The 18,899-nt window shown below is 37.3% G+C and overlaps 1 protein-coding gene across 1 annotated transcript in view; it reads left to right on the top strand.

Annotated features, from left to right (window-relative positions):
* Window positions 1-18,899, top strand: part of PARD3 (par-3 family cell polarity regulator) — a 482,350-nt gene that overhangs the window by 315,007 nt on the left and 148,444 nt on the right. Inside the window, 4 exon segments of the mRNA XM_068405039.1 lie at window positions 3,136-3,325; window positions 8,343-8,491; window positions 9,566-9,610; window positions 16,424-16,651. Coding sequence (XP_068261140.1) covers window positions 3,136-3,325; window positions 8,343-8,491; window positions 9,566-9,610; window positions 16,424-16,651 — 612 coding nt within the window.

The raw sequence follows: 18,899 nt of genomic DNA, 5'->3' as shown, positions 1-18,899 counted from the left end.
GGTGGTGTAATTCAGGTCCAAACTATTTTCTGGTCTATTATAGGTCTATACTATTACAGGTTTGAGGTGTTGCTATTTGGCATATTTTTCCTTCTAAGCTGAAAGTCCTCATAGACCTGGAGACCAGCCTTTTGGTACTGGAGCTCTGAGACTTCTTTTTCAGCACAGACAGATGGGAACACTTCTTACCCCATGGTTTGGTATTATCCTCAGGCTACACTTGTTTAGATTGGTAACTTGTTCAGGAAATTTGAGCCTCATTGTCCTGAGATGAGACACTTGAAAGGGAGAATGTTTTCCCTTCCTTATTACACCATCCAAAATACTACATACTATTACAGATTACCTTGCTGAAGTTGAATTAATATATGCAAAACTGGACTTGAAGTGTGTTCAGAGTCTAAATTTTATAGCACTTTTCTAGCCCGAGGGAAAATTATTGTCTTGGAGAGGTTTGTAGACAGCTCGAGCAATGTCTTAGATTTGTAGATCAGTCAAATATACGGATGATTACTAGGTTTGAAGTTTCTTTGATGTTTCCTTGTAATGTTTCTCATAACACGTGCAGAGTTGCTTTCTCCAAGGGTATTTTCTGTCCACTTCAGCTGAGCTCTCTACAAAGGATGTATTGCGTCCCTCGTTGAGGTCTGTCTAACCATCTGCTGGAGGTGAAGCCTTTCACCTGCTTTTAGCTCCATCGGCAGTGAAAAGCATAGGCACGTCAGATGAGTTTTCTCCTTAATTCCAAAGCAACTATTAAAATGTCAGTCTTCACCCTTGTCAGATATAAAGAAGGGCAGTGAAAAGTTAAAAATGTTTCTGAATTACTGTAGCCTCTCAAATAGGAAGTTCAATCTGCCGAATGCCATAAGGTTATACCTTTTCACAATCAATTCTTTGGAGACGTTATTAACTACAGAGTTAACAGTCTTGTAGACATTATGTTTGGAAAGAAGTACATTACCAGGCTAAACATTAACCTGTCCATCAAAGAAGCTATTACTGGGCAAAGAATCAGCTGTTATGCAAACTGAACACATTCATTTCAGCTTGACAGTGATGAGACGTTCACTATGCAGCACCTTTTTCTTCCAGCCACTTCTTCAGCCTTCTTCAGTGGCTGAATAATTGCATGCAAAGGTAGAGATGGTAACTCAAACCTTTCCAGAAAAGAAGAAAAAATTATTTTCCCCTAATTCTACACAATTTTTCCATATCTGTAGGAAAAATAAAGTGTGAAAATATTTGATGTGTCCGTAGAAGCAGTTTATGTTATGGAAATATAAGGTTTGCTATATATTATTACTGCGGTGCATGATAGTTTTAGAATAATTTACAGTTTGCTGTCAGATTAACGGTTGATGAAGCTAGTGCTTTTCTTCTCACGAGATGTGACAATTTTACTAATTGTTTTAGTAAGATAATGCATTTCCAGGAATAAAATTCATGGAATGTCATGATCGCTCATTAGAAATGATGTTACATGTAGTGAGAGTTAGGACCAAACATTTTAGATGACTGATCTTTTTAAGTCGAGCGTCAATATGCAGGAGGAAAAAATATTTTTAAAGATATTCTCTCATATAAAAAATTATGTGAGCTGATATGAAAGAATCACACTTAATAATTAACCATTGCCTCAGATAACTAAATTATTTTCATCCAGATTTGCAAATCTTTATTTTCCTTAGAGGAAGTTTTATCTTAGTGTTTCTAGATACTGAAAAAACCTCTGTTTATTCCAAGTTAAAATTTTAAATGGTGGCAATTCTATATTTCTACTGCCATGTAAATAATATTATATAACCCCCATCTGCCCAACTCTGTATCTCATGCACGTACCATGAAAAACAGATTTATTCAGTTTACACCATAGTTACGTTACAAAGCATTGCAATGAAAATATTCCTTGTGATATTCTTTATAGCTTTTTGGTCTGTTTTGGTGGCATAGAGTTTTCTATAGGTTTAAAATTTGCTTCTGCTTTTTATACCGCAGTTTGAAAACTGTTACACAATCTTATGCATTGAAGTGATTACTGGAGAATATAATTATGTGTATATATTTATCCCTGTAAAAGCAGCAGTGGTAGTGGGTTTATAATATTTATATGCACATTAAAACTGTTATTTACTTGGAGACAGTGTTTTACTAGTTTGTAAGAATCCTCTAAGTATAATCTTTTAACTGCTACTCTCAGAAATTAACGCAATGAAGTCTGCTACTGAACAAAGAATAATGTTGCATCTTTATTATGTCTCTTTCATGTACGTGATGGCTCTAGCTTAAGCATTTTTACAACAGTGTTAAAACCCATTTGAATTTTTTGGTAATAGAATTAGGTATTTTTTTCCCCAAATTTTGCATGTGTGCCTCCAGATTTTTTTTAAAGGAGAGAATGAAAATTTGGAATTTTTTAGCTTTAGTCATGAGTTCTCATCACCTTTCACAATTCTTGCCTTTGCAGAGGCATTATTAAAGGGTTCCAAGTTCCCAATAGCAGTCAAACAAGTTTCAAATTTCATGAGGGCAAGATTGATCAGGAGAAGTGATGAGCTCTTTTAGTCCCCATTGAACTCGTTCTTCGTTTCTACCAAACGACTTGATGCAAGAGAAGATACTGTCCTCTGGGACAGGTGCTTTGCAGTGGTTCCCAGTGCCAGAACCTGAGACAATGGGCACAGACAGAAACACAGGATGTTCCTTCTCAACATCAGGAAACACTTTTTCACTGTGAGGGTGACTGAGCACTGGCACAGGGAGCCCAGGGATGTGGTGGAGTAGAAATTTCAAAAGCCATTTCGTCAGGGTCCTGGCCAACTGGCTGTAGGTGTCCCTTCTTGAGCAGGGGAGGTTGGACCAGATGAGAGGTCCCTTCCAATCTCAAGCTTTCTGTCATTCTGTGATCTTCTTCCAGTAGGCCGCAGATACAACAGGTGAATATTACTTTTCAAACCTCTGCATAGGAAGATGCATATAAAGTGAGACATAGTTAATTTTATTATCTGTGTTGTGTCACTCTTATCAGTAGCATTGCAGTTTGACGTGACATTTTATCAACTGTGATTATATATTATTCAAGGCACTCTCTGCCATTATTTAGTTTTTGTTTTTTTTCTCCTTTTTATTGTTCAGGTAAATATCAGCTGTCTCCAACAGTGAACATGCCTCAAGATGACACTGTCATTATTGAAGATGACAGGCTGTCGGTACTCCCTCCTCATCTCTCTGACCAGTCGTCATCCAGTTCCCACGATGATGTTGGGTTTGGCACTGTTGATGCTGGTGGATGGGCTAAGGCTGCAATTAATGAGTCGACAGACTGGTAAGAGCATGATTTAGTGAAAGGAAAAGAGAGATGACTGCAGTTACATCTTTAATTTCTGGCTACTGCTAATATTAATATTTTTTTTTCATCACATTTAGATTTCACTGTTTTCAAACTGGTGGTTGTCCCTGTTTCAGGAAGGAAGTCTGTACAGATAATTTGTTAGACTTTCTACTTCTGGTTGCAATTTTGTGCTCTGTCAAAAGCACGTTTGTGGAAATTTTACTAATTGTTATTAAGATCAAATCAGCATATAGCTGTGATAATTTGGTGATTTAGTATTAATTTAGTTGCCAGCTGAGCTAGCTTTTGGAAAAAAAACTTTGCAAAATATAAAGACTTGAGTTTATGAAAGATGAAAGAATAAATCCAATTGGAAATTTTAATTTATAAACCTCACTGTAAATATTTCTAAGTCTATAAAACAAAGATTTTATTTTTATATTCCAGTATATATCTAGGAGCCTTTCAATACTTCTGTATACTTTCTTGATTTTCCTAATAATGTACAGTAATTTTAAAATCTGCTTAGAGGTCAAGGCAGCTCTTTGTTTTGCCCTAGTGTTAATGCTTGTGCAACAAGAATTAGTTAAGATTTCTTTATTATGAGTGAAGAAATACCTTTCACATCATTATATGATTTGTAACTATCATGCAAAGTCAGTGTACTGTAATAGTTCTACATCTAAAAATATGGAAAGTAATAGTTCCACATTTAAAACTGTGGACAGTAACTTTATATGTCAACTCTATACTAAAATAATTTCTGTGAATCTTAGTTGACTCTCTAATTACTTTTATACATTTTAATGTAAGTGTCTTAATGAGAAATGCATTGAGTTCCACTATTGACTTGCTTAGGTTCCTGGCAAAGAAAAGCTGTTTATTGCTTAGCTAGTACAATTAATACAGATCTAAGATTTAATTTACAAGTCCTATAATTATCTATAGTAATGGCAAAATAAAAGCCCACCCCTGTACACTGCCACTTCTTGAAGCTAGATAATTACCACAAATGGTGTGAAATACATGAATTTTCTTATTTTTCTTGTCTCTTGAGCCTGTATGAATGTGTCAGCAATATCTTAATAAAACAGCAATAGTACCTGCCAGCTGATATGTACCTGTCAGCTTCTTCTTTGCTTGTATTAGTTTACTTCATCTTATGTCCAGAAACTGGATTCTGTATTTTAGGCACTGTTTTAATGATTGTATAAGAAGGTAATTTTTTTCATCCTCATTTGAGTTTTTTTTAATGTTGCAGCTCTTCTCTTGGACAAGTCATACCTGTAATTTGGGCCCTTGAAAAGTCCATCTGTCTTTTGTAAAAGCTTTTATTGCTGAGAATCTGAGACATTTAAATAGAATAGTACTCAAGGGTGCACATAATAGCTTATTGCTGAGGGAATTTTTTTAGCCAAATAAGAACAAAACCCTACAGCATGAAGTAAGAGCCCATTTGAAACCTGCAGATGCTTTTACATTTACTTCTGCAGCGTATCTTACTATTCATATACTTCTTCAAAAATGAAAGTAACAGTAAAGAAAATAGGGATTAGATATTGTGGAACTGATCATGCTCAAGACCTTTAAATGTGTGTCTTTATGAGAAATTGTAAAGGTCTTCAGATACAATTGCACTTGAAAGAGTAGATCCGTGCAGCACCTTACTATCTAATGTATTCTATTTGTAAAAAAGTAAATAGCAGTAGAATTAGGTTGTTGCATTAATTTCCTGCTGCTAATGGATGAAGGAAGACTTGTAAAACGAAGGTGCATTGTATGATTTGGCTGGAAGGCACAAAGGGTAAAACTAAGAATATGGATGAAGGGTTATCCAAACAAGAATGGCAGCTGTTCTGAATCATAGAAGAAAATGTAAGCTTTTCCAGTCTCACAATATCTCCCTAATCCTTGATGAAAATGTTATGAAAACAAAGGGGCAATAAGACAGGATTAATAAGTGGAATTTTAATAACATTGAGGGTCAGAAGACGGTTACATTCTTTTAAGGATCAGCTGTCATTCCAGAAATCTTATTTGTTAAGTATGCTAGAATATAGTAAATTGCATTTGGCAATCCTTAATGACTTGCACTAAATTCACCTTCTGTCTTTTATTACTGTAGTTGAAAAATATTAAAATGAGCCATTTTTAGGGTCATTAGTTCCTCCTCTGTGTTCATTGGCTTTTCCAGTGACGGATCTTCATGGGGGCTTTTGAATACTTTTAGGCAATGTACATGCATTCAAACTCCTGTGATCTGCTCTTTCCTTAATTACTAAAACACGCCTTTGGGTGTCTAATAATAGAAATAAACCAGGACATGAAAACTGATAGCTCTAGATAGGGCTCAGATATTTGTACTGCAAAAATGTATGAAATGTCATGATGTCAGAGAACAAGTAATTTTTGGTGCTAAGTAGCACCTTTATTATGAAGGATACTCTGCAAACATGGAATAATAATCCCCCTAAGTGTGTGTGGAAGGTAGGTGTGATAAGGGCAGATAAGGGAAGCAGAGCGAAAGCCCCTAAAGGTGGTGTCAGTGGAAACACTGGGATCCAGGCTCCAGAATTCCCAGTTGGCTGATGCCGTGTCCAGACACCACTGCTCTCTCCAGGACCTGTGGTGCCCTTTTTGAGTTTTATTTAACTTTGGAGTTTTAGTCTGTTCTTAGGACTTCAAGTTGAATATATACGTGCATGCTGTGTTTACATGAAAATGATATTCAGCTTTATTAGAAGCTTGATATATAGAGATCAAAGCAAGCTCATATGAAAAAAGGAGCATACAGCCAAAACAAATAGTTTTAGAAATTCATCCTTTTTGAATAAAGTGTCATAGGGTACATTTTGTTCAGCAAGATGAAGCCAGTCATCTTTAACTAACGTGAGCTGTGTTAACAGATGTTGCTAGAGAAAATTCTCACTTAGTAAAACCACATTTTTCTGGCCTTCAGAGACAGGGCTGACTAGCAGTGAGCCAGAAACTCCTGTGTGGCCTTGGGAAAGTCATTTATGATCTGATTATGAAAGGTGTTGAAACCCTGTAAGTTCAGTTGAGTCACTCGGAGGATGTTTTCAGACTTAGGTGGTTCTTATTCAGCTACGTGTTTCGCTGCTGTGAATGTTAGAAGTGTATATTGGCCTTGTCTGTTTTATCTTTCTATCATGTGGAGATAATTTTTTCCTTATTTTGTGGGAGTGAATGTGAGGACTAAATAGTTATTTTTGAGTTCGGGTTCTGATTCTTCAGAGCTTTTAAGCATATGCTTCAAAACGTTGCTAAATTGTGCAGACATCTCTGAAATAGTTGCAGTAATTAAATGTAAAACGTTGTGAGCCTGAGCCAGAAACGTTAAAGTCAAAAGGCACTTGACATTGACTTTATTCATAGAAGCTCTGATCCTGCTATCACTTAAGTATTATATGCTTGTCACATGCACATATCTTATTATTTGTAAATCTACCACTACTAGACCGAATTTCTTCTAGGCTGCCTGGTAATGCGGATAGTGATTTTCATCCTTTATAGTACTCCATGCCTTTGGATACTTTTTCTTACCTCTCATCACTGTTGTGCCTAATACCCAGGTGTTTCTTGATCAAAGATGCTTCTATAAATTACAGTACATGGGTACATAAACATGTTCACATTACGTAATTTCAAAGTGGAAGTCGGTTTCTGCAGTCATTGGCTCTTTGCCTGTTTCTCGCTAGGTATGAGATGTGTATTATACCTACCCCTTAAAATATAAAATAATTCTTTTGAAACCTATTAATGAATAGTAACAAGTATGTATACAATATTTTGAATGGCATTTAGTCTATTTAGATATCTCAGTGACAAAATATTTAGCTTTTTTATGTTGAAGTACAACAACAATCAAAGAGGGGATTTTGAGGGATCTTCTTCCTATTGGATAGATAATGGTGCAAAATAGTAATTTTTTCAGTATTTTGTGCTTTTGACTTCTTTTTTGTGCCAGCTGAAGTAGAAGTCCAAGTTCTTTGGGCTTACCTTCAGGCTCTTTTTAATACTCTCCCCTTTAGGGAGAGTGTTAAAGTAGGAAGACCTTTGTGTGAATTTCCTTTCATATTGTTTATTAGCAGTAAGCAATCTTGCTATTTTTTTGTTGTTTTTTTTGTTGTTTTTAACATGCCTTGTGGCCATTGTGACCCATTGAAAGCCTAGGGTTTAGCTTGCGCACCAAATTTTGCCTGCATTCCTGCAGTCATGCTTCTACCAACTGTTGACCAATATGAATAAATCTATCTTCAGCATGCTTCTCGTGAAGCGTGGTGAAATGCTGATCACTGCTTGCTGAAGACCTGACTCTCTCAGCTGATATCATGCGAGAAACCTGCAGAAGAGACCAAAACTGAGTCCAGTTACCTCCGGTTCCCATTGAGTGGTGGAACCATTGTGGCAAATGCTTCTCTGTAGGGAAGTAATGAGTAAAAATATGTTTGTCGTCATAGCCAGGTTAAAACCAAGAGATGCTGCGAGAAATTTGCAAGTGATTTCACATGTGGAGAGAAATGTTAATGCAAAGTCTTTAAATGAAGAAATTTATTAAAGGTCTGTGGACTTCAGACAGGACAGATTCTACTTATGGTTTACTGAAAACATTTTGTGATGAAGGAAAATCTGATAATTTGCTATTAACAGAATATATTTGTTACTCATGAAGAAAATGGAACTGTTTTATTCTCCCTCAAATTATTCCTGTGTTGGGGCTGTATATTCTGGTAGTATATGTATAGTACACCAAATATGTACTTCTTTCATTAAAACTCCTAAGTGAAATTCTTGATACTTTTTAACTGGAATTGCTCGATGAAGTAAAACAAATCCATCATGTGTGTAACTGACTACTTGCAGCGGTTTATTTAAAAATGTGTACTTTATTGCTGGTAGAAGTCACGTGCTAAATAAATGCTTTTCTCTGCAGAGTGAAAGGATGCGTGGTCTTGATAAATGTTCGCATGATTTTTTTCCCTTCCTACAGCACTCTTAGTCCAGATGTTGATCCAGTACTTGCCTTCCAGCGAGAGGGTTTTGGACGCCAGAGCATGTCAGAAAAGCGTACAAAGCAATTTTCAGATGCCAGTCAGTTGGAGTTTGTTAAAACACGAAAATCCAAAAGCATGGATCTAGGTAGTGAGTGATATTTTTTCAATTATTTTATTTGAACCTGATTTTCATGTTGTAAGTATATAGATTGTGTAATTCCAAACACATCGTTTACATGCAGTACTACTGCACATAATGTCTACTGGTGGGAAGTAAAGTATTCTTAATATGAATGGCCAAGTGGCCTGTGTATTGTTTGTACCACTTGTAAATGTCCATGCATTTAAATATCGTAGCTCTCTGGATATATGATTATATATAAACATAAAAGGTGCTTATTAAAATGGAGGTGAAAAGTGCGTTTACCAATCCACATGGAATAACTGCGTGAAACTGTACCACACTGTGGTTCTGGGTAGACAGAATTATTCTCAGTTCATGATTATAATGCAATTAGCCTTAAAGATCCTTCGTAGTCTCTCATTTTGTAGATGGATTTTGATTAAGATATTGAAGATGCAAGTATTTTTTTGAAGAGTTCATTCAGAATTTGAAAATAGGGCTAGTCTGACATCTGGTTGAGCCTCAAGTTTTAATATTGATATCAGAAGCAGCGGCTAAGACAGGCGCTCTACTATAACTGGTAAAACAATTGAGAATAAGTAATCACTAACAAGCCCATCTATTTTTCTGCCATTGAATTTAGATTCTGAAGTGCAGAATCTAGTAACCTTAAACAGTGCGTTTTGATTATTTAAACACACATAATTCCCTACTCAGAATAATAAAGTTTAATACGATTCGCTCCTTTACAATAATTGTGAATATCTTAACTACAATCCCTAATTCACCAAGTTCCTCAGGGGACAGTAAGGTTGGTGGCATTGACTTGTCTTGCCTAGTTGTGATGTGCTAACGTGTAAATAACATAATGTACGTGCCTGTGATGTGAACATGACTGACATTGCATGAAGGTTACTAGTTCGCTGCCATTTCTACCCAGAATGTTTGCTTACTGTTGCAGTTTATTTGCATGAAGTATGACATTGCCAAGGTTCCCTAACTTGAAAAAACAATATGCAAAACAGAAGGAATGTTGGATGCATGTGGGGCATGGGCACTAACTGGGCTAACCATTATACATTTACCTTTTAACAGTAGCTGACGAGACTAAGCTCAGTACAATGGATGACCAGAAAACAGGTAAGAATTGACAGTAAGGCTGTTGCTATAGAAACGTTGGTCAAAGCAGCTTACCACAATTACAGAACTGCCAGTCAAATTGCATGAAAACATGAATATTCCAGTACTTGCATGGCTGCTTTCTGTTGTTGTGAATAATCAAGTCGTACAGAAAAATAAAATTCTCTATGGAGATGAGTATCTAGGGGAGTATATTCAAACAGGTCATACGTGTGCCTGTAGGTAGACACCTGTTTCTACACTTTGAACTCATACATATTCACAGTTGTTTGGATTTTTTGTCCTTTCAAAAAAATCTTGGAAAATCTCCTCCTAGCATTAAACTCTAACGTACGAATAGATGATGTAGAAGAGTCAAATGTTTGGCTATTACAGTGCTAACACAGTGCTTGCAATTAATTATTTTAATTAGAAAACTGCTACCTTTGCCTTAAGTGGTCATCAGATACATGTTGTGAGTTGAGCTGAAGATTATTAGTGCAAGTTGATTTGCCTTTGGAGCTGAAACCTGACCATCGTAACAGAACAAAAGAATATGTAAACAGAATCTTTTCCACATACCATCGATTGTAACGTTTCACACAATGATAATAAGAAATAGCTTTCAAAGCATATTTTTTATTAGTTATTAAAATAATGCACCAGCTGCAATTATGAACCTTTATGATTTATTAATATAAATTAGCTTTTGACCTTTGGAATGCTATTTTAATTAGGCTAAATCCAGAGGACACCATAACACTACTTAGCTCTAATTAGGAACAATTCACCTTTTTAACCTGAAAATATTATTTATTTTAGCATGATTTGGGGAGTAGGGCATTCCATGCAGATTTTACAATTAATAATTCACAACTGCATCTCTGTTTAACCACACTTTACAACATGAGTAGGAATACTGAAAAGCTGTAAGTAATCAAGTGATAAAATTATAATTTTTATTAAAACAGCTAAAATTTCTAGCTCTTAAAATGTTTCAGAATATGGCCACAGACTTGCAGCTTTCCAAACTGAGAATGAGTACACAAAATTAAAATTAAAATGTATGCGTGTTTTGAAGGATTAAAGCCATCAGAGTGTGAATGTATGAATTGTGTTAATGGTTATAGTAAGAATCAGTGCTTAGGAACTGCTTTCACCCCTGAGCATTATTCACATAAAAAGAGTTACAGATCACACTCAAAATTATTGTAAATTATTTTTCATTTTCTTATTAGCCTGTCTGTTGGAATGGGATGTGATTAGACTGATGTAAAACCTGTGTGTAGTTTTTCTCTCTGTATAACACCTGGATTAAATTCAAAAAAAGACACAAGTCAGAAAACTTGGGTGAAAGAGCATGACCGTATCCATCTGGACTAAGCAGTTACATATTTTGTGCGCAGCAAACTTAGTGGCTGGAAAAAAGGAAAAACACCTTTTACTGTACTTTTATTTTATGTTGTGTGCTTTTAACCAGGTTTTGTATATAAACACTGGATTTCTCCCATTACCGAAGATGGATGTGGTTGCTAAACAAACCACTTACTGTAGTTTGGCTTAAAAATCATCTGGTTCTAAGAAAAAAATGCTTCAAATGTGTGGTGAACTATGTTTTAATGAACTCTAGAAGCCAGAAAACTTCAGAATGTATTTACTTTAGAAAAAATAAAAACAAACTCTGTTACAGTCAAAGTTGGTCTTAATAGTATTGGCTGAAAAGGAGAGTGTAGAACTCACCAGCCCTCGTTACAATAATAGATTTTTAATTATTTTTCTTTCTATAGTTCACTTGAAGTGCCTAATCCTTGCAGTGTTTACAGTTCATCCTAGAGGTTAGAAGTATATTCAGTAGCAATTGAGCATGGCTCATTTATTGAGTCCCAGGCATACTATAGTTCCAGCTGGTTATTTTTCCACATACATGTTGTGAAAATGAAAAAGAAAAAAAAAATCACAGAAAAATGTATTTAAATTGTTTCTTAATTTATTTTTACACAGTGCTTTTTAAATAAAATGTTTTATGAAATGGAACCAAAACTAAACTGTTTTTAATGCTGTTGCTTGCTTTATTCCTCCCCATCCTCCCCAGCCAAAATGTCACCCTTTTTTTTGTATGAATTGAGCTAGAATAGAAGAATTTATCAATTCTAATGGAGTAGAGTTAGTAAATAAATAGACTCACTGCTGATGTCTTTTAAGAAAGTGTTTAGACAGCAGACTTTGTACCTTTGCAAAGCTGTTTTAGTCAAATAGAGGAAAGTTTTTGACATAAACTGCTGGTAGCATTTAACCTCAGAGTTAATAAAAATAATGTTGCAGAAAGAAACAGAATTGTAATTTAAAATCATTTAAAAGAAATGGCTGATGAAAAATTTACTTTATTGCCTTTAAAAATAGTCACGGAAGGAAACACTGGAGGAAACCTCATATATCCTTTGACACCATGCTTTTTGCCTTTGCAAACCGCCCAAGCGGCTTTGTGGCAGTGTATAAACACTTCACATGAGAGAAGTGGAAGCACAATGAGTCGTTAAGCAGCGTCAGCACAAGGGAAAAACAAAGGGCTTGGAGCAGGGAACAGCATAGGCTTAATGTGATCTATGTGTATTAAGTGTTGCGTTGGATCTGTGTGTGCTGTGAAGTTATGTGGCGGGGGCTGTCTGAGCTGAGCCGATGCACACAACGCCGGCGCAGTCGTGCATGAGCAGAGGGTGGTTGCGTGGTCTGGAGTGTAAGGCTTGGCTGTTGTTCCCAAGGGCTGGCCACCTGGGGATGTAGGGAGCCGTGGTGCATGTGTGATGGGCAGGGTCTATGCTTGGTGGGTGATGTGAGCATCCTACAAAAGCCTTGAGAGGTGGATAGGGGTGCGTGGCATGTAGAGTAGAGCTGCAGGGCTGAGCATGTGAGCGGAGCTTGCAGGGAGGCTGTGCACGTGGTGGCAGTCATGGTAGGAGAACTGCTGTGCTACGGAGGGATAAATCTACCTCAAAGGATATTTGTTAAGAAAATTGTAAGAAAGGAAAATTTTGATAAACTTCAAATTTAAAAAACGATAAAAGAGTCCCTTTCATCCCTCAGTCATATAAAGATGCTTTGGGTAGATGTGTCTTTTTCTCTTCTTTTTTCTACTTTAAATTCTGGTGTCAAAGTAGAAGTAGAACTCGTTCTGAGCAGATAGCATTTCTGATGATTACCACCAGCGCTGTAAAGGCTGGAGGAAAATGCTGACATTTTTGTATTTAGAAAACAAGGTTTTGATGTGACTCATAAATTTTAAATAGAATCCATCTTAAAGGAAGTTTGCTGTTTCTCACTGGATTATGGGTAAACAACTCACTTTCTGGCTGGTGAATTCTAGTAATAAATTCTGAACTCAGTTTACAGGGAGGCTTAACTATATATTTTGAAAATATTAGACTTGCTATGAAGTGGCCATAGAAGATAGCGAAGGTATTAAAATATACATAGCTTTCTGAACACAGTGCTTAAATAGCTTGCGAAAGGACATTCCCCTCTTTCAAATTCTGCAACTTGTCCACGTTTGTGTTCGTGGCCACCCAAGTTCAATAAATATTCCTATCATTTCTGTAATCCATTATTGGCTTTACAATACTCAAGGAACATTAGGTCATATCCCATCTAGCTTTTCCTTCGGGAAAGTGCAACTTACATAAATACAGCTCTCACAGAGATCTGTCCTGGGTGGCAGGAAATGGAATTTTTTTAATGTCCTTTCTGAACATAAATGGGCACATAAATGCCTTCTTTATAATCACTGTTTACAAAAAGAGCCACTCAGTAATTAGGAAAAGATATATGAGCATTTCATTTAGCAGGTTGCAAAGCAGAATCTGGAATAAGGAAGTTTACAGTAAGTTGCCATGTAAGAGGATACCCTTTCCGTTTGTATATGAAATCGAATCTGTCAAACAGCTGTTTTATATATGATTGTCCCATTTCCTCTTTTTTTCCTTCAAAGTGTTGCATTCATTTTTCCTGTCTCATGGACTGTTTTTAACAAAATACAATCTCGAAAAGTAAAAAGCAAAATAAAATGTCATTTCTTGTGTCCTGCAGGCGTTAGGAGAGGAATAGCAGATTTTGGCGTATGGACAGTTTTATAGGGCGCTGTCTAAATTGAAGTTCTTTTACTTGGTAGAGAGAGTGCTCTGTAAAAATACTTGCCTTAGACTTCAGCTCATGTTCAGAAGTTGGGTGAACCTAAACTGCAGTTTGTTTGCACAGCTGGGAAGCCATCAAACCCCCCTTGTCCCAGCTGGTTGCTCTTGTTCACCCCAGCAGCTGCACTGTGCCCCCAACCGTCCCCATGACCCTCAGCCCTCCAACAAGTATGGGCTATGAGTAAGGGTGGCTTCTTCTAGGGGATGTGAGTTCACCAAGATAAAATTTCTCATGTGTTGGGGTGGGTTTATTTCAGGCCGAGGGTCCAAGCAGCAGGACTCCGGACCGCTGGGGGAACCAACCTGCAGGAGTTGTGTAGAGCTGTGAAAGAGGATTTTTGTTTTATTTCTATTTACAAGTTCATCTTATCAGTAGGGCAGCTGAAGGGGAATAGTTTTGACAGCTGCTGTTTGAATTTATTTGATCTGAGGGAATTCAGTTTAACTTAATTGCTCACACTTTTAATAGCTGAATGGAAAATGAAAGCGTTTACTGCCTTGCTCCATCTCATACCAAGTTAGCAAACAACATGGAGACGTCCCTGTTAGCAAACAACGTCCCTGACAAAGGGTTAAGAAAGAGTTGCCGGTTCAGACACAAATCTGTTTCACCAGTATTTGTGGGTGATTGAGTCTGATGAAGGAATGTTTTCTTCACTGTCTTTCTCTGATTCTTACAGCCATCCCCTGGATAAGACCTTATTGCAGTCTACAACTACCTGAAGGAAGGTTGTAGTGAAGTGGGAGTCGGCCTCTTCTCCCAGGCAACTAGTGATAGGGCAAGAGGACATAGCCTCAAGCTTCGCCAGGGGAGGTTCAGGTTGGACATTAGGAAGAATTTCTTCTCAAAAAGGTTTATTAGACATTGGAATGGGCTGCCCAGGGAGGTGGTGGAGTCACCATCTCTGGATGTGTTTAAAAAAAGACTGGACATGGCACTTAGTGCCATGGTCTAGTTGACATGGTGGTGTCAGGGCAATGGTTGGACTTGATGATCCCAGAGGTCTCTTCCAACCTGATTGATTCTGTGATTCTGTGAGACGACTTGCCATGCTGCTATTCTGCATCCCTTCTGTAGATCCAGCAACCCCATTCCTCCCCATCCAATACTGAATAGTGAAATAAACTGTTTTTAGTAGAGTAGTAGCAGTGTTCCCCAATGGAAGGTAACTTCACATATGTTTGTTAAAGAACGGTGACAGATACTGTCTCTCTTCACCCTCCTAATATCTACCAGAATAGGGATCAACTCCACAGCTTTGTATTATTCTAAGATAAATACTTTAAAAAGATAATTTTCCTTTATCGCATTATTCACACCAGGCCTTGCTTACAAATGTATTGTTCATTGCTTTGGTATTCCTGAGGTTTCACTTCTTGGCTCTGTCTCTCAGTGCTGGCCAGCTTTGAAATTTGTCTTTCTGTGCCTCTGTCAGATGAGGATAGTGACACCAACAGAGTAACAACCCACCACCTGGAACAGCCATGGTGCCACAACACTGTTTTGCTCCCTTTGTGTAGAGAAAAAGTGAGTTTCAATATCATAGGCGAGGGCTCTGGTCTCGTAACTTCAGGAAATGTAGCTATGATGGTGATGATGATGATGTCCCACCTCATCTTTCCCTCCAGCCACAAATGCTATGGAAAATCTGACCAAGACTATACTGCACTTTTCAATAAAATAACTTCAACTAGATGCAGTGATATTTTCCCCCTGAAAGATCTCTCCCAGTTTTAACAGTATGAGATCTAATTGTGCAATTGTCAGCTGATTTGCACTGTGAACGTGTGTATTTAAAAACAGAGGCTAGACATTTAGTCCACAAACCAGAGAAGAAAAGTCTGGATGGGGAAAGGCTTTTGCAGAACACTGTCTGGGGCTCTCATGGCACACCTCCAGACATGCTGCAGCGGTAAGAGCTGCCCTCAGCCCCAGCTGTAGTGCTGCCCAAACATCAACCTGGTGACTGCCAGGAATGCGTTTCTTTTTCCCGCTGGATAACTGGTATTGCCTGGCTAATTGTGTCCTTTCCACAGGTTATTTTTAAACAACTTCATAAAATCCCAGGAAGTCAACTGATATTTCTGAGAAGCATTTCATTATGAAATTGTTAGCAATTTGATGCAAATCTTTAAAACTCGATTAAAAGCAAACAGTGTGTTCCTTGAAGCCAGAAGTCAGGCTGCTTTGCAAGACTGTTACTCTAAACACAATAGGATTCATGCCCATAATCTACTCTCTGTTCATCAGTTGCTAGTACAGCTGAAATATTCTGCTCAAAACAAAAATAATTAATAGTTTTGTTTGATGCTGCTAGATATGTATCTCTGCTTTTTTATGAGCTATGTTTTTAAAGCCCCATGATTATTTTATCATTCAAGTTGTTAAAATAATAGTAATGGATGTTGGTCTCTCTTCACTGATTTGAAAAGCCAGGCATTGCTAACGTTGTCGGTTTCATTGACTGTGACTTGACGTACTCATTCATTTCTGAGACCAACAAATCTGCAGAGAATTCCCTACAGATTATTGAGAGATGATGTGAATAATGTTAAGTGTGTCCCCAAAGACTTTAAGGATGGATATGCATAATCAAGCATGCAGTTCTCAATACTAATTACCTTTTTTTTTCTCCCCTGAATCACTAAGGTTCCCCAACCAGAGATGTGGGGCCTTCGTTAGGTCTGAAGAAATCCAGCTCATTAGAAAGTCTGCAGACAGCTGTTGCTGAGGTGACTCTGAACGGTGATATTCCCTTCCACCGCCCGCGCCCACGAATTATCCGAGGTCGAGGCTGCAATGAAAGCTTCAGAGCTGCCATAGACAAATCGTATGATAAACCGGTAGCAGATGACGATGATGAAGGCATGGAAACTTGTAAGTAAACTATTGCCGTACACAAAGAATGCTAACAACGTAGGTTAATTCCTTTAGAAAGCGATTAAAAGGAGTAGAAGATAATTTTAGGATTTTAAAAGAATAGAACTAACTTCATCAATTTTTTTTCAGGCTTTTTCTCTTCATATGCATTAACAGACTGCAACACTCTGCAGCTTCCTTCCTTTCTAAAATGAGGAAATAAGATTATTAGGAATGTGTTTACCTAAATTACTATGAAAATTTTCTGTAAGACAGCTAATTAATTTACTGATGTAAATTAGAAAAAAATTATGCAGAAAGACCAAAAAAACGCTGAATTTGTGTTACAGAAATATGTTCATCTGACTTTGAAAGAGTACATTTGTAGTGTCTGGGGGAAAAAAAGAAGTCACTGTCCTTTAATTAGAGTGAATAAGGCTGGCAGCTCTAATAAAATATAAAGTTAATGATCAGCTATTACCCACCCTAATGGGCATTCATTTACATTTTCAGTTCTTTAACCCGAAGTATGACCCAACATGTGGAGAATGTCATTAACATAAAAGAATCACTTCAAAGCTAACCTTATCATTATTGAACTATGTAAGAATCGGCTGGTAAAATGACAACTTGTATTGAATGAAAATACTATGAATGGCAAATTACCTCAATCAGGGGTTGTATTAAAATCATTGAATTTTTAACCTTCATGTTGTATTACTTTCAACTTGTCACACACCAGCAGAATTTTTTTTTAATCAACCTGCAGCTAGTTAGAAGTTTATGAATGAAGATGATGGTGGGAAGGCTGAAGTAGTAAAATATTTAGCCTGAATGCTAACAGAAAAGACTTGAGATCTTTTTACTCTCTTCTATTTTTAAAATTTTTTAATTTCAGAAAATCTGTTTCATAAGCATCATTCCCTGATATTCTTTTATAAGCTACTTGTGTAATCATAGTTTTATTTTTTTAAAACTCTTTGCTTTTTTGAAAAACATCTGCCTGTTTCTAGAAGTGTTCTGAGACTGAAAGGGAGGTCATATTGCCAGTCACTTTTCTCAGAAGTAGTTACGGACAGAATTAATTCTGCTTCGCTTTTCCAGCACCTAGGAATTTCACGCAGCAGTGAGGCTGAATGCTGATCTGGTGCTGCTGGCTGTCAGTCTACTTCTGGCCAGTAGAAGAATAGGTGTGAGAAAAAGTGTAGTGATCCTGATCATTCTCCCAGAGTGCATGCCTATGGGCTTTTGGGACGTAAGACCATGTTTTTCTAAAAGGCCTTGTTCGGTGTGAGCCCACTGATAGTAATATCCTGTTTTGAGGCATCATTTATCCAAGGCTTATCCAGAAGTTACAGATGGTTTAACTTCATTTGGTCAAAAATACAGCAAAACCGCTGTCATGAAATGCTTTCTAGGTGAGTATAGGTTTATGAGATTACTGTAAGGGGTTTTGAGCTTGCTGATGCAATGCGTAGAGAGTAGCAAGGAAGTATTTGGTGGCCTTTGTATCCTTTGCATGAGAGTAGCAGAAATCAGCCAAAGTCTTCTGGCTGCAATCAAAATGCCATGGGGTGAGCGTTTGCCCTCATCTCTCTGTACGGATGAAGTCGTCTAGCACTGGTGGGCCAAGAGCCATCTCAGTGTCATGGGAGAGCAAGAATAAGGCTGTTCTCAAATCTCACGTGGTAAAGAAGGGCTGAGCAAAGCATGACCAAGCTATGTGCATAGAACTGCGTGTTCTGTTGAGTTGTGTTTTAATAGCTTCCATGTATTATAATAAAACATCCAAGAAGTATTCCAGAAATTTGCAGTACCAGGTTAATGGAAGCAGATGAATAGCAAAGCAAATATAGTAAGTTAGTTGGACAGGTTTCAGTCCCTGAGGTCTTCTTCTCACGGTAGCTGTGGGACCTTAAGAGCTGGCCCAGCCATGTGTTGCCTGGGAGCAGCACAAAATGCTAGGTCCTCAGATCTGTCTTTCTGAAAACGTGTATCTGTGTTAAAACTGAAAGCACTGCAGTCTGCTTCACTTTGTGTAAATTATATGTGGCCTCAGGTTCCAGAGAATTTACCAAATGGTGTCTTCGGCTGGACAAAGCCTGGGTACATACGAATATGTAGAAGTTAATTTAACAATCTGGTCCTAACGTAACTAATGCCTCACTGCTGCCATAATGACATTGCCTAAGTTTTTTTAAATTGCATTTAATTATTCCATAATTGTTTGAAATTAAAATGTGGCTTTGTCTCATTATAAACCCAG

The sequence above is a fragment of the Nyctibius grandis genome, chromosome 7 (genome assembly GCF_013368605.1).
Source record: "Nyctibius grandis isolate bNycGra1 chromosome 7, bNycGra1.pri, whole genome shotgun sequence".
NCBI lineage: Eukaryota > Metazoa > Chordata > Aves > Nyctibiiformes > Nyctibiidae > Nyctibius > Nyctibius grandis.
The sequence above is the reverse complement of the archived record's forward strand: the minus strand, read 5'-3'. Positions and strand labels throughout refer to the sequence as shown.